The sequence below is a fragment of the Buteo buteo genome, chromosome 1, assembly GCF_964188355.1.
Source record: "Buteo buteo chromosome 1, bButBut1.hap1.1, whole genome shotgun sequence".
NCBI lineage: Eukaryota > Metazoa > Chordata > Aves > Accipitriformes > Accipitridae > Buteo > Buteo buteo.
Window position 1 is genome coordinate 9870394 of NC_134171.1, and position 16751 is coordinate 9887144.

At 37.0% G+C, this 16751-nt stretch overlaps 1 protein-coding gene across 3 annotated transcripts in view; it reads right to left on the reverse strand.

Annotated features, from left to right (window-relative positions):
• Positions 1–16751, reverse strand: part of ZFYVE28 (zinc finger FYVE-type containing 28) — a 164128-nt gene that overhangs the window by 55503 nt on the left and 91874 nt on the right. For all 3 annotated transcript variants that reach the window (XM_075019455.1, XM_075019370.1, XM_075019541.1), the window contains exons 3-5: positions 5931–6068; positions 2491–2693; positions 678–767 (exon numbers count right to left, since the gene is read on the reverse strand). In XM_075019455.1, coding sequence (XP_074875556.1) covers positions 678–767; positions 2491–2693; positions 5931–6068 — 431 coding nt within the window. The remainder of the gene's footprint in view (positions 1–677; positions 768–2490; positions 2694–5930; positions 6069–16751) is intronic.

The following is a 16751-nucleotide window of genomic DNA, read 5'->3' on the forward strand; positions in this document are numbered from 1 at the left end:
GAGAGCAGTGTTGTACTGCTCAAAACCTCACTAAAGCTAGGTATTTCACATGCTGTTCCCCTCTACTGCCCACCTGCTAGGCTAGTTACTCTGTCACAGGGGAAAAAAAAAAAGTTGTCCAATACAGCACATTCCAAACAAACTCACATTCTTCCTATCACCTTATACTCCTAAAAGAACTTGCTAGACTGTTTGGTTTTGGTTTTTTTAACATCATCTCTTCATACATATAGAGTCAAGCTTCAATCCTCTAAGATTTTAAAGAGCCTTTACAAGTTCTTTATGATAATCACTAGAAGTTCACAGATGATTTGAATCATCTCCCCATGTATTCTTGCATGAAATATCATTAAGTCTTGATGCCTTAAACATATTTAGCTTATTTAAAAGCTTAGTCTTCATTTATACATCTATAACTATGCATACCAACAAAATTGTTATTGTTGGGCTTCTTAAATTTGGGTTGGTTTTTTTTGTCTACAAAACAAAAAAGCATAGGCTTGGACCTGGCAAGCATGCTTAATGCTTTTTAACTTTGTACTTGTATACTTACTGGAAAAGCAAAATACCTGGTGTTTATGATGCTTCTTAAAGACTACAGTTAAAGTATTTCTACAAAAGCTCATAAAGAAAGTAAATACAGAAAGTAAAATCTAGTACTTAACTAAAATGCTTACCTCTCCACAGTTTCACAGAAAAGTACGATTACCTCTTGCTGTACATAATATTCTTTTGGAGACTTCACAGGTACCATGGCTGACACATAACTATGAATATTATAAAATAGAGCATGTAAAATAGTAGTATGTTAACAAATCAGATTATAAATCAAAACAAACTTAGGATGAATCATCTTAGAAACCTAACCTTTCCTGTACCATTTTGTATTTATTTTGACAGCACTCACTATGAAAATTGTACAGGGTAAGAATCTGTAAGAAATGCAGCCGATTTACTTATTGCAGATTGAGGCAGTGGAACTCAGCAGTAACTTAGAAATATAATTACATACATTTAGCAATCAGAATTCCATACTGTCTAGCACAGAGAGCTAGGTCCTAGAAGGATTTTCATGGCCACATCTTGAAGATAGAATAGTTTACTCTGCATTTGCTTAAGAAAAACACCTGACTAAAAAGCATATTTTGTCTAGAAAGGTTTTGCCTGAAATAATATTAGTGACATTCAGTTACCCAGCAAGAGACAATTTAGGAGGCTTAGAAGTTGGCCTCATTTCTGTGTGAAAGGACATGCAAAAGCACTAATTCACAAGGTAAGAAACATTGGTAAAAGTTCTCTGTCACCATATTACTTAATCAGTCATTTGTAGATGATACGTAACACAGGAAGGGAAAAAGTTGTTTACAAAACAATGGCAAAGTAAAATTCTGTATGTAGAGAATTGGTATGGATAGGCCAGAAACTGCACAGGCACTGTCAAAAACCAGTTACTGATTGTCATCGGCATCTGCACTCAAAGCAACACTTAAAAGCATGGTTTTAGCCAACTTTTTCAATTAAAATGTTTTTCAATGTAACAGTATAATGATGAGGTTTTGAATCAGAAAAAATTGATTACCTGAATAAAATAATACAAGAGAATATGAATACTGATGAAGGGCAAACAGAATGGGAGACAAGACAGTCTATGGATTATTCCCAAGAAAAATTTAAAATGCTATCCAAGTCTGAGAAACCTGTTCTGCTTAGGGTAGGAATGGCTGTATTATATTAGATCCATAGATATGTCCAGTATCCTGTCTTTAACTATGCCCAGCACCACAAACATCTAACAGATGCAGGAAGCTGGCTTAAATTCTGAAGCACAATGCAAGACTTGGTCAATGTGACCTTTGATGCAATACGCAGTTACTTTTCTCACCCCAAAAGCAGTTAGTTTTATTTTTGCTATAAACCCCCAAGTCATTTTTCAATCACAAGTTTTTAAATCAGTGAGTTCCTGCGGTTAATTATGGGTTGTGTAAAAGCTCTTCCTTCATCAGATTTCAATATGCCTTCTTAAATTCACTGGGTGCATCTTGTTTGTATCTCTAAGCACAAGAGAAAAAACCCCTCATAATCTCTAGACTATTTGTTATCATACTTTTTTTAAAAAAAGTCTCTTGTTTGTCACCTTTCCTCCAATAAAGAAAACATTAAGGGAAGAGATTTATGGCTTCTTTTTGCATCTTGGAAAACCTCCCTCAAATGCCATATGCCAGTATGCAAATGGAAGATTATAGTGTAGTTGAATAGAGCAAATGTTGATTGCTAAAAAGCTATTTAATTTTCATTATTGCTACACTGGAAGGAAAAACCTAACAATACAACAAATTACTGAAGGATTCAAATACCACAATAAAAAAATTACATATTTTTTCCATAAAAAGAAAACAGAACAAAACAGCCAACTTCCAAAAACCAACAAGCCACACAACAGCTGTAGGAGCCAAGCCAACGCTCACAACACATGTACTTCAGATCTTTTACCTTAATTCAAATTCAGCAAAAAGGACGTCAAAATGCTTGAGTGAATCTTTCATTTTTTCTGTGTAGAGGTTCAAATCCCTTAAGGCCTGGTCACGAATGATATTTCTAACTTCCTCTAGGCTTCGGGTCAGATCCTTGGCTAATGGCCTCATAGCCATACTCTCTATTTCACGATTCATAATAATTGAACCAGCAGCCAAACACTATGAAATACAGTAAGAGAGAAAATATTAATATTTTAATAGTTACTTTTATGTTTAAAATAAAAAGCACGAGATGCGATATTTAATACTTTGAACAAGGGCAGCAGTACTTAGCCCCAATTTGTTGCAAATTATTAAACAAGTGAAAGATTTAAGACTGATATGCCGAAGTCATAAGCCTTTCCATAAAAGCTTAGGGAGTAGCTCAAGTCAGGGAGACATGAGAACAGGGGGAGGTTCAAGTGCAAGAACCACAGAGCTGACAGAGAACTTAAAAAAGCTCTTCTCCCACGAGTTAGGCAGCAAGTATTGGTAGGATATATACTCTATCTGCGCAACAATTGCTTGCATAAGAGGGATGTGAATCCAGCTAAAGTACGATCAATGGACTGTTTTGAGTCAGGCTAGACTGCTTGGTTTTGTAAAATAAATGTATTCCTTACAAAAAGAATAGAAATTCTGCAACTGTGATGCCTTTTGCTGCAAAACTGGTCACACTGGCTATCAGACGAGGGATTCAGCTAGATCAGTACCCTGCCTCCCACAGAAACTGTAAATATATTTTATACAAAAGAACATAAAAAACAGATCACAGTGATTACTCCCTTTCAGTTTCTTGAAAGCTACTATTTAAGAGACTCCTTGGCCCAAGAGTTATACATGGACTCCTTCTGATCAGCGCACAAAGATACTAAAAGCAGATTTTTACTGTAACACTTTAACAAAACATTTTAACATCTTGCTGTTAAAAACAAGCTATTTAATAATTTCTGCTGCTGGCTATATTCCTTTATGGATACACATGAAAGACAACAAGTACTGATATAAATCATACTTGCTGTATTAATGGAAATATTTTTATTAACTGAAAATATACAAAGTTCTAGTCTCAAAGTTGTTGGTCCCCCCCCTTTTTTTAATCTCTAATTGCAGGTCTGTGTCCCTCCCTTCTTCCCTGCACTCCCCTGGATGGGAGGCATTTCTGCAGCTCCGTATGGGGGATATGCAACCCCAGCCCTTGCTCAGCAGCCTGATGCATTGATTCATGTTTTAAGGGCACTCGGAGAAGACCATGTCCTTACCCCTTATCAACGAAAGCAGTATTTGAAACTATGGATAAGGCAAGTCTTACCTGTTGACAGGTACTGTTTGATAACTCGGAGCGATTGCACTGACAAGGACACATAAGCGTATATTCGTAACAGCTCATACAGTCTTCCTTACTACATGAATTTACAGGAGGACAGTGTCTACAGTAGTATGAGTTAGCATTACTTCATTACTGCACATTATTTTCTCTGAAACCAATAGGTCTCTCCAGCCTGTTGGTTTGATTTGAAGACGGTGAAAGTTTGATTTTGAAAGTTTGATTTGGAAAGAGTAAAAGCATTGGCTTATGTAACACAAACAGTGACTAAAGGGAGACTTTTTTTTTTTCTCCTAGGAGATACTGGTTCTCTCAGTGATTCCCTCAAGCATCTTTAACAATGCAACGAGAAGTTACTACATTGGCAGGCATTTCTACTGTTTGTTCATTGCTGTGATCCTGGTTTCTTAGTCCCTTAGAGTAAGAAAAGATAATGGGATTCACAGGGATTCATTACGATGGCTGCAGAAGGAACTACCCCATCTTCTCCTACCAACTTCCAAGGAAGCACTATTGAGCCAACGTGTCAGACTCACAGCGTTTTAATACAGAGTATGGTGTCACCTGGATGACAGCAGTGAAGGTCACATGATAATGTGAAGAAAAACTGCTTCTGTTTTTGCTGAGGACAGGATTATAAGGTATTGTCATATCAAATTCATTTTGTAAATTCTACCTGGGACTTCCCTGACTCAGAGGTGCCTACAATTAACAACTGTCAAAGAAAGTTTCAGAAACAGAACATACGGAGACATATTTTCACAAGGGCATGTAGTGATAGGACATGGGGTAATGGCTTTAAACTGAAAGAGGGTAGGTTTAGATTAGATGAAAGGAAAAAGTTTTTCCACTATGAGGGTGGTGAGCCACTGGCACAGGTTGCCCAGAGAAGCTGTGGATGCCCCCTCCCTGGCAGTGTTCAAGGCCAGGTTGGATGGGGCTTTGAGCGACCTGGTCTAGTGGAAGGTGTCCCTGCCCATGGCAGGGGGGTGGAACTAGATGATCTTTAAGGTCCCTTCCAACCCAAACCATTCTACGGTTCTATGATGATTCTATGATATTGGACTGAACAGTATAGGAACTATTGATGCATAGCGTGCACTGTATAAAGAAAGGAGAAACTGGTAGAAAGAAGAACGTATAATAACAAGAGCCAAAGGATTGCTTCAAATACAGGAGAGGCAAAGCTGAAAACAACAACACAATGTGCCGTTGTGGAGTGGGATGTCTAGAGTACGTCCCTCTCAACAAATCCAGTGCTTAGAGTCACCCTCAGGCCAGCAGACCTAAAGAAACTAAGTTTATCATTGAAGATGCCACAATGGCTTTTTTTTTTAAGCCAACAGGCATCAGGACTAATGAATAAGTATCTTACATATCACATGCTTTTTTCTGACACTTCAGGATTCCCTTAGTTAAAATAATTAAAGCTTATTCACTACAAAAATCCCTTGTTCCTACAGGTTGCTGTAGAAGCAGGTCTTTGAGAGAAACCAGGTAAGAGAAGAGAAGTGGACTTCAGTGTTTCGCACAGAAATCATTATATTTTTAGCATATACATGAAACAACTTACATGCAACAAATGTCAGCTCAAAGTTATGTATGTTTAATATGAGTTATAGCATAATAATAGCCATTAAAATAAAGTGACAGCATGCACTTATATTTGTTGGAGATAAACTTTTATCCTGATAAAATTCCCATATATATACATATATATCTTTATTTGTTTCTAAGGTTTTTCAAAGCATGAGATGCGAGATGGCCCATCAGGATGAAAAAAAAAAGAATAAATCAAGAATGTTAATCAGATGCTAACTCACAAAAGAACAGTTTTTAAAGGATGGTCATAATAACAACAGACAATTAGCAAAATAAACGGCTATGCTGTTAGCCCAATGAACACCAGAACCATAGTTAAAGAATCCCCTTCCACTGAGCATCCAGAGCAATTTCTCACAGATGTTTACTTTACTCTGTAATTATATGTACTATTTTCAGAGAAGTCTCAAGAGGTATTTTAAACTTCTGGCTTTATGCCACAAAAAACTGTCCATTAACCCCAAGTAACAGAAATACGAGAGACTTACTTCTGCTCCAAACCAAAGCTGTCCTGCAAGGTTGTCATGGCGTATTTCCTCTGGAAACTTAACACAAAAGTCTCGGTTGGCCCGTTCATGTGGAATGCATTCATCCATGATTTGATTTATGATGTTTAAAACGTTATCCTGAAGCAAAATATAGGATAGGATATATACTATTCCCACAGAAATCCCACAAAAATTTTTCTAACTTTTAACAGAATTTATTAGTGAGGCACCAACTAATTAAATAAGATAGAAAATGCAGTATTTAACTCTTACAGTCATCCCACACACAGATAACAAAGAGGAGAATATTGCATAGAAAGAAGAGTGGCAAACTTCACTTCTAGTTTTCAAAGAGACTGTTTCTCAGATCCACTGCACTTAACTTTGACTACCTTAGTGGGACTTCTCATGAGGAGCCATGATTTAAAGAGCTTGTTACCTCCTGCTATCTGTAAAATATCAGTAAATAAACTAGAAGTACAAGTAAATTGGATTTCTCTCATTTCCTCTTACCAGCCCCAATGATATGCTCTTCATTCTTCCCCAGAAGAATGCCTGACACGAGTACCCTGGAGACATTAGAAATTGAGTTATATAGGGACCATTGGGGTTGAATAGACTTAAACTCATCCTGGGAATCTAAAGCAAGTAGTTTTCCCTATTTGAGTGCCCAGTGGGCAACGGCCGGCACACCTGCCTGCCACCTCACCCCTCGGCCATCCAGGAGGGTAAGGGGACACTGCACAAGTTAGAGAGTCTTAACTGCTCTGACCTACGTTTGCACCAGGACAAAGATCAATGACCTATAACCAGCTTCTTGATACACAGTAAATAATCTGTATTCATTAATTGGAAAAGATAATTTCCACATACGTCTGCTGGGAACTGCATGGAATTTGATTAACATAATAAAGGTAGATTCAGAGCATGAAAAAGGCTAAGTGCTTTCACTAAAGATGTTTTGTCTGTCTCATGCTTTTTCCACTACTTAAAGAATTCATGTTCTATTTAAAATATTTTTCAAACAAATAAAAACAAATCTGTCTGTATAGAACTGTTTAACAGACAGAATTGCTTTAAGTCTACACTTCTCAATTTTAATTTCCTCTGCATTTAAAAAATAATAGGAAAGAGGAATTTTGAAGAAACCTGCCCCTTTAGTATGTTCCCCACTGAGAAAGACAAAACCTACTTAAGGTACAAAAAAAATTACACATTTTCTGTCATTTCAGTGCAGACTGCTGTAACTGCTGTTGCCACAAAATAGTCTTAACATTAATGCCATAATCACAATTGGTTTTATCCAAAATAAATAAACCACTGGCAATATTTATTACACATTGGTATAAGGTACTTTGTGTTAACAATTAAAACATTTCTTCATAAATGTATTTTTGCAAGTCTGTCATGAGGTAACACATTTCATTTCAATAAATTGTTAAACAAACAACACCCTGTACATTTAAAACGCATTGGCACACATAATATTCAACCATCTTCTCTAGAAACAAATCTGAAAACCAAACGCTCTGTCGCTCCTCCGTGGCATCACAACACAGACCGTGGCCAGCAGGTATGAGAAGAGCCAAGAAAACAAAGCTAGATTCACCAACATATAAAATACTTAATTTTACAGACACACCCCTCACTCTGCTGGGTATAACATACTGCCAGGATTAGTGGGGCACTTGGATCCCTAGGAATCCAAAGGGATGCCCATCGTAGAAATTGAGGGAAAACCCAACCTCACAACATTCCCTAGTGTAACTGCAAGGGGAACTTAAGTTCAAATCCTGGAAGAAGACAGAACAAAGATGCCCGTAGCCTGTTTTGGCACTGCCACTCTGAACCACTGGCTGAAGAACAAGCTAGACTGCCATCACCTCCCCTCTCCAGGATAAAATGGGAGATAGACAAGGAATCATGGGCAAATTAGTATGACACTTTAGAGTGAGAAAAAGCAGACTAATAGCAAATTTCCTGTTTTCCTTCCTTCCATTTCTTAATTCCTGGTATTGAGTATACTCCTCTCATCATTATTGAGCTAGATCTGACTGGGGAACCGGAATATTTTGAAAGTACATCCCAAGGAAATCAACTTCTAAACCACTTAGTTCCTACCCAAAGTTACAGATCAAAGAATGAAACTGAAGATTAAAGCATTTAAATTGTAGAAGAGCACAAGTCACACATGATGTTTTTTAAATCAGTAATTACTCATCTATTTTGAGACCAGGTGTTTTGCCTGTAGCTCCCACTTTATCACCAAAGCAATAGAGGTTGGCACATTAGGATGAAAAAGCCAGATTCCTGTTTTCAGGGAATTAATAAAAGTTTGGAAAGATCTTTTAGCACCAGAGAGATACAGCGCTAAAAAGTAATCCTACCAGTTAAATATTACAAAAGCTGCAGGAAATACAAAGAGATATTAAGGCAGGGAACTCTGAGAAGAATTATATTTGAATCTGACTGTATCAGATTTTAAATAATCCAATTCCATTTTATTTTAAGACATGATATTCCAATTTCTTTTACTTGCCACCAAACTTGAATATGGGGAAATGCAATTTTCAGTCTCTTCCTTTTTTTTTTTTCTAAAAAGCTACACAGAATAGGATGAAACACATATTGAAGAGCTTCCCTCCCTAATTATTTTTTTACTTTAATACATTATTTTTCAAATACAATCTTATTTTACAGCATCTACAAAACAGATCCAATTCCCCTTTTATAATCACCTACATACATACTCAAAATTCCCAATATACTGAAGAAAGTTTTATGAAAATAGAGTAAAGCGATAGGACTCATACCTGGCCAAGCAAGTGATCTGTATTTTTGTTCTGTTTTTCTAATCATCATACCTGTAAAAAAGTACTAAGATTCTGTCTAAATCATCTCAGGAGATAATTATTAAAAGTATCATGAAATTTTGTACCTTAATGCACCTAAATCAAATATTGCAACCGAAGGCAATAGGACATAAAGATAAACTTTTTACAAAGCAAGTACAATAGTAATTTTTCAGTATATCATTTGTTTACCACCTAAATGACATTTACTATTCTTCCTCATTTCCTCAATATTCCTATAATCTCTAGATGCTTCTACTCCCGAGCACCCAAGATCTACCAACACATCTCCACGTATGCTGAACTTCCTGAGGCAGTTAAAAAAAAAAGTTATTTGTTACTTGTGCAGTACTAGTAAGTTAAACCATAAGTAATCAGAATTTTAATATAAACTTCTCAACAGAGATAAATCACAATAGCTCAATCTCTGGACTAGTTTTTGAAGAGCTACCTGGCTTCACATAGGAAGCTGGTCATTCTGTCAAAAAGCTAAGTGAAAAAAAAAAAAAAAAAAACCAATTAAAAAGATGAGCATCTTTTCCTGCATACTCTAGTAGCGATACTGCAAAAATAAGGAAAGAATAGTTGATGGAACTTTGCCATTTAGCGTACAAATACTGAAAGATTTCTACAGGGTAAATTGTTTTTGCTGTTTCAAGATGTGCAATTTCCCAAATTCTCTGATTTTCTACAGGGTTTATTTTATCCTACTACAGAAAAAATTCCAATTCTCCATCACTTTCCTTCCCTTTTCCATTCCTTCTTCTTATGACACCCTGAGCAGAGTAACCTAAATAGGAAATCTGGAATACTTGCTCCAATAATGATTTCAAATCTCAGCTGCTTTGAAGCTGGAAGGATGCCAGCCAATTTAGACAGACTATCCAATGCATTGTAAGCAAATTAGTCTTTTCTTTAAAAGAGCTTCAAGAAACATTCAATTTAGTTAATTACAGTATTCTGCTTTGTAAGCTAAGAACGAATGGGTTCAGATACATGGTAGCATTGAGGTTTTGCTCCAATTTAAGCAACAAAAATCAATTAGTTGGAATTGAAATAGTAAATCTTTCGGTTGATCCATCTTTCTCCATAAAAGCCTCTGGACTTTAATGTATCCTTTGGTGGCTTTATCTGTTATCTTTTGGTTCATTTGCATACCAGGATGAGCACAGTTTTGTTTCAGCTGCTCTGTTTAGGCTCTCCAGCAGCACAACAGGCAGCCACTGCAAAGATGCTGCTTTGGGATTTACTCCAAGTTCCTCATTTCCTGGAAAACAGAGCTCAGTGTTTCACGTAACAAAGAGCACTTATATTTTATTTTGATAGGAAAGATAATGAGTGGTAGTGAGACAATGTATGTAGTTAGCCACAGTAGAGGACAAACAGTTGGTTTATTTTTGGCCCAGCAGTAATTGGCCATATACTCAATAATCAGAGCATAAAAAAAGCTAACAGCAACTGCTGCATTAGCTTTCAGAATAGGTACAAAAAGAAAAGCCAGTAACTTCATCTTACTTATGCTCTAAAACATATATTTAGATCAACAAAAGGTAGACTTATCTACCCTTTCGTACATATCCTTGATAAAATCTATGCTGCTCTTCCAAGCTATTAAATTTAACATGACCTTCCTGAGGTCTTTTGCAAGATTTCTTCAGAGAAAGTAACTTCGCATACTGTTCAGTACCTCTTTAATACCTATTTTTTGAATTATCAGTAACATCTAGCCAAAGTAACAGTCTGTGATAATACCACCATGAGCTTAATAGACATTATTTCAGCCTCTCTGTTTAAATATATCCTTCACATTTTTCATTTCTTTTTCTGTCTTGATGTTAAGTTGCAGACCACCTTCGCATCACATTTATGACAAACAGAAGCAACTGATGAACACAAATTAAGGCCCAACATAAAGGAAGATTTTGTTGTAATTAAAGCAATCAGCTAATAGTCAGGTTTTTATGGGTTACTTTCATTAACAGAAGAAACGAATAATAAGATGACATAATCTTTGAGGTAACAGGATTTCAAAGGACACCCAAAAGTCCTGACTTCAGAACCCAGCCAGATCTCTACAGATGGCTGTTTCACCCATCAGATATCCAAAGTCTCTCCCTAAACAGCAACAAGTTCCACTGCTTTCACTCCAGCCTACCTTGCACAGATCCCAAAGGCTGTGCTTTTCAGTGTCTCTTTTTCACCTGATCAGCTATTTGACTACTTCCCACTGCCAACTTCTAGATGCTCCACTTTCTAAAAGCAACTTAGGATTTTTCTATGTTTGAACTTTGGGCAGTAGCTTCTAGTTTAACCTATCCCACTGTAGAGCAGTACCAAAATTCATCATGAATTAAAGGCAACTTGGATCTCTAGCAATTTAAATGCTCTACCGCCCCAGCCCAGCAACGATTGTTGCAGTTTGTGTTGAACTGCAATGTCAAAGCTTCTCTTCCTGAACTGTCTTGCTAGTGTACCCCCACGGAGGCATTAAACATTCCAAACATCACAGGTTTATTAATGGAAATTCTGATCTTACCTCCTGCATGTATTCAAAATTTATTATGCATACACTAAATAACTACATCTCCCCGAGTGGAGCGATTATTACATATGAAGTGGTGAATACTGGCACACCAATTTTCAAACAAAAGAGGTCACAGATACTTGAACACAGCTTCCAATAAAAATGGTTCTTTAACAAAGATGTAGTATTTATTTATTGGCTAAAATGACTTTTTTCACTAAGCCAGTGTGCACTCTTTTGACAAATTAAATTTAAATTTAACTTACATCTGTTCTGAGCATCTGTCTCTAACACAAAGACCTAATCAAGGAATTCATTTCCCTCTTCTTACTACCCACCCAAATACAGCTCTCAGTAAATAAAAGAGAATCCCCATTTACAGAAGGGCTGTTTATAACTAAGACCAACTTGAGAGACTACATTAAGTACAGCATCATTACAGGGCATCATCCTCTCTGCAGAAAAGAACATTTTCAGACCTCAAAAATCTAAGTACTCCTGATGCTACCATAAGAAAACAAAACAAAACATATGTTTTACTCCTCCACACCAAAAAGCCAGTAACTAATACTGGACATGACTGTCTCTACTGAAATGAAGCATACCCAAACTTGTACTGACAGACTGTTCTCAGTACAGAGCTTTTCAGCCAAGCCTCCCTTTATCAGTAAGAGATAACTTAAGAACTTTGACCACAGTGAATCAAAATATACTAGATAAATATCATGGATACAGACATGGTCTTCTAGCAGTGTATACATACTTAAGCCTTTTCTATAAAGGCTCTAAAAATGTTTGTCTTGTGTTAAAAGACATTTGAAAATAATCCAGTAAGTAACCTGATATACTAACATCCCCTTTTACAGAGTTTCATAGCAACAGAAGAATAAGAGACATTCACTTTGAACATGGGTATCTGCTGCAATAAACATAAAATGGGCTTTCTCCTCCACCAGTACCAGGCAACTGCCTTCCTACCATGGTACAGTGATCCCAAAACTGCCCTAAAATGTAATTCAGGATTTCCCAAGCACAAAAAATTTTAGCCTGGCACAGAGCTGGCACCACCTTCTTCGTATCACTCCCAAGCTGCTCCACAGCTGAGGCCATGAGCAGAACGGAGGCAACTGTAACGAAGACTTACTGCCACCTTTGCTTTGCTTTCCCCTACTGCAGAGTGAAAGCATCCTGCATCCCCAACACATTCAGTGCTGAGCTGGCGTGAAGCCAGTTTTCCTCCCAACGGTTCTTCGCTGCAAATTAATTCCCTGACCTGCAGTGCACAGCATTTTCAATCCACTCTGCCCACAGTCTTAGATAACAGGCAGTTTCTCCAAATGACCTATTTGATCCATATAAGCAAGTGGAAACACAAGAAAAAGCTTGTTAACACGGGAAACTACAATTTAAAACTACAGTAGTACGCACTATTACAATCCTTTTTTCAAAGAAAAAATATCTTACAGTATTAATCACTCCCTACATAAGATCAAATATGAATCCAAAACGCAGAAAGGAAATAAAATTCTTGTTAGTTGATAGAGTTGTACTGATGGTCCAACTTATGGTCAAGCATTTTATATTTTCTAGCCATCATTCTAATAATTCCATAGTGAAAAATAATGCAAGTGACTAAAAGTTTCCCAACAACGATGAATAAAAGCTGTTAAACAGACAAGATTTTAAAATACACAATTATTTTATTTACTAATTAGAACATTTATTGCTGCACATTTGTCTTCTACCTAGCTATATCATTCCACTGATCACGTAACATTTCTTTAAAATCTGCACTCGTAGCCTGAGTCCAGCAGAAGAAAAATCAACTCTTCTGATACTTAGAGGCTATTTAGCATATTTAGCACAATTGTACTCAAGTTTATGTTCTACATGCACAGTGCTTTGAAGTACAATAAAAACGTATGAAAGGGTTGACAAGCCCACATGCTTTCAAAAGAAATGTTAAAAGCTTTCATACAGTTGCATACCCAAAGAGCAAACAGGTACCTGACAGTACCTGTTTGAAGTCAGGCAGCACAGAAAAGATGACATCTGTTGGAGCAACACAACTCACACAAGTAATCACTGCTAGGAGTAACGAAATTACAAGTGTTGTAATCAATTATAAAACTACTGAACTGGAGATGAAACTGTATAGGAAAAAAATTACATGCTCTATTATCACAGATAAATAATACTGCAGAAATGTGCATTGTCTGGAATTTAATCTCGACATCATCACTTAAAAAATGCTTTTCAGTTTCACTTTCTTTTCTAAATTGGCACTGTCCCCACTTAAATTAAATTGGAAGAGATAGTATAAAAGAGACAATAATTTTCTTTGAACAAGGCTTGGCTCGCTCTCCCATCAGCCAACTCCTCAGTCCTTCTGGCACAAATTTCTGGCTTTCCTACATCTGCATCCAGACTCTTAAATATAAACCTCTTAAATATAAACCTTATGAGAATTTCTCTAGAGCCCACCAGCGCTGATATATTTTAGAAAAAGCCTCACAAACAGGTATAATTCAGAAAACTAGCATGATTCGCTTCTCCCTACAGATCAATGAGTAATGCCCAAGCGTTCCGATATAACTGAATGGGCTGGAGAGGATCTGCTTTTAGTTCCTACTTCTTTCCTCCACTGTTAAAAAATATTTTTGTCTACTACAGTATCTAAACTTCAGGAACATGAAGGCTTCTTTCAGTCAACTTCTTCCCTCAACCTCAGTAATTAGCCTGCTGTCTCCTTCATTGACCATCACTAACATAACTAATATAATTTCTAGAGGGTTGTAAATTAAGCAGGCTAGAGAGACTTGGCCATTACTTCAGCTAAAAGTACTCCTGGCTCAATCCCCACTGTTTAACCTTTATATCAATTAACAAAATAACATCAGGAATAGATTCTTGCAAACTTCTAACCAATCATTAGGTTTCAGAATCCAGACGGGAGTTTCTTACAGCTTTAGCCTAACTTGTGTCCTTTAATGAGATCTATTTCTGTCTAATTCTACATGAAAATGTTCTTCGATGGACAGATGCAATCAAACATGAAAACGCCACACCTCTGAACTGCCTCATTGTTCACAGTGATTATGGTACATACTCCCAGTTTGCTCCTGTCAAGAATGTTAATGAATACAATTAGTATTTCTTAGATAACTCACTGCCAATCCACTATGACACCAGCATTGTCCTATGAGTTATTTAACAGCTCTTTACAGATACCTTCTTCGTCAAGGGATGCTCATTAATGCTGACTTTCTTTTTAAAAATTGCTTTCACATCAGCATGGATACAATTCAGATAAAGCACAGAACAAAAGGGTGCATTTTTTTTCCTAGCAATTCCTTATTCTCATACCACTTAAACTTATCAGGTAATAGGAGACACCTTCAGATAAGTTTCTTTTCTACCTGAAATAGAAAGCCACTTTTTGTCAAAGACAGGCAAACATTGTAAGGCCATTTTGCAGTGTAAGTGTTAGGCAGCAAGGCCAGCTTGAGAAGTCAGCCCCTTATCTCACCTACTTTGCAGCTTTTGTTCCCATCTCCAGGCTGTCTCACCAGCACTCTCTGCTTACTTTTACAGAGGGCATATATGGATAGTTTCAGTGCACTGATCCACAGTAAGCCAGGTCATTTCGCTGTTAAAAGTTCACAGAATGACTCTGCAAATATGTGCACTGGTACAGCTGAAGATGTGGTTTCCTAGAGGTCTAAAGCTGACCACAGCTTATTTAAACTGGCTATGGATAAGGATCTACACACCCACCGTTCTGTCTCTACTTGTGTCTGCAGACACTCCTCCAGTTGCATGTCAACACTTTCGTGCCATTGTGCATCCACACACACAGTGGATCAACATGACTATTTGGCTGAGAGTGTGACCCCACCAAAGCCTCCTCTAGAACCAGGGTTCCAGGTGATCCCAGCCCCTCCATGGCTGTTCACTCACTGCTGGAACATATGACAGGTTCCTGGAGCACACTGACTGGTGCAGGAAGAAAGGAAGGACAGAGAAGGCTACCTCTTCTGATGGCAGCACAGTCTCTAATCAGTTTAAGCTAATGGGAAGATGTGCTTTGAGGTGGTGCCATGCTGAAGTGCAGGGATAGGAACAAAAAAAGTGTAAATTTGAAATAGAAAACCTTTACATTGGCACTGCCAATGAACCATGGAATTATGCCTAAGTATATGTGTGATAACACAGAAATACATGTTTGTGCAGATTTTTTTATAAAATCAAAGTTTATTTATCCTGTTTGCCCATACTCAACCACATATCCAAGCAATAAAGCTAAGAGATTTACTGAAACTAAAATGTTTATAACATTTCTACCAAGTGCCCAAGGGCTTGCTTGAATCAAAGACTGGACATACCACATGCACAGCTGCTAAAGTTATCATAGGACTCCGACCAAACCCACTCAAATTTACATTAATATTTTTTTCTGAAATCACTCTGTGCATTTCTATTAATACAGTTATAAAACGTAGCAGTGTTAAGCCATGGCACTGGTAGATTTAAAAGCCTTTACCTGCTAGGAAAGAAAGAACACACTTTGCATTAAAAAACAATGGCAAATCTGATTTCACAGAATACAGAGTTATCAAGACAGTTACATTAAAGTTCTGCAGCTGTAGACAAAAGACAAAGAAAGGCCAATGTGGTAGTATACCACCAATAAAAAGTTATATCCAACAATAGTTCAACTCAAAACTGCAGAGCCCAAATCTCTGGAGACCTCTATTCTAACACAGAGAGTTCAGGCCTAGGATCCTTTCTACTACCTGTATATTTTAAATGAGTGATTTAAGGATGTCCTAAAAATTTACATAAAGATAACACTGCTTACCTTGTTGAGGAATGCCCTCAAAATTTTCTTTTCTCAATTATAAATTGAGGTACTTTTAGACTGTTATTTGCATTGCAGAATAAGCCAGACAACCACAAACATGTTAATTAGACATACAGAGAGAACTTTTCACATTCCAGCTACAGGGTTAAATTATTTTCCAGTCAAATTTGCAAAATCCCTATGGAGGGCAATAGTACAAACAATAAATAGGGCTGACACTGAGGCCAGAGGTTTGTAGGAATGTGTGAAAATGGAAAATATTTCTTAATCCCAGTTATCACACAAGTCAAAAGTAGACATGACTGCAAGTCGGCTAGAATTCACCCTTGTTTGAGACTACATCAGACCTAACCAAAAAAAAAAGGCAAAAAAAGAAAAAATGTGAAAAATGAAAAAAAACACCCCTTCTTACAGTATCAGAACAATTCTAAAGCAAAAATTACAAGAGCTTACGTCAATAAAACGGTTTATCTCAGTGCCTCAGTTGCTCAGATCAATTCAACAAGCTTTCCAGCCTGAAGATGATCACTTATGCTTCTACATGAACTACTACGCTGTTTTATTATGAGTAGTATAAGTGG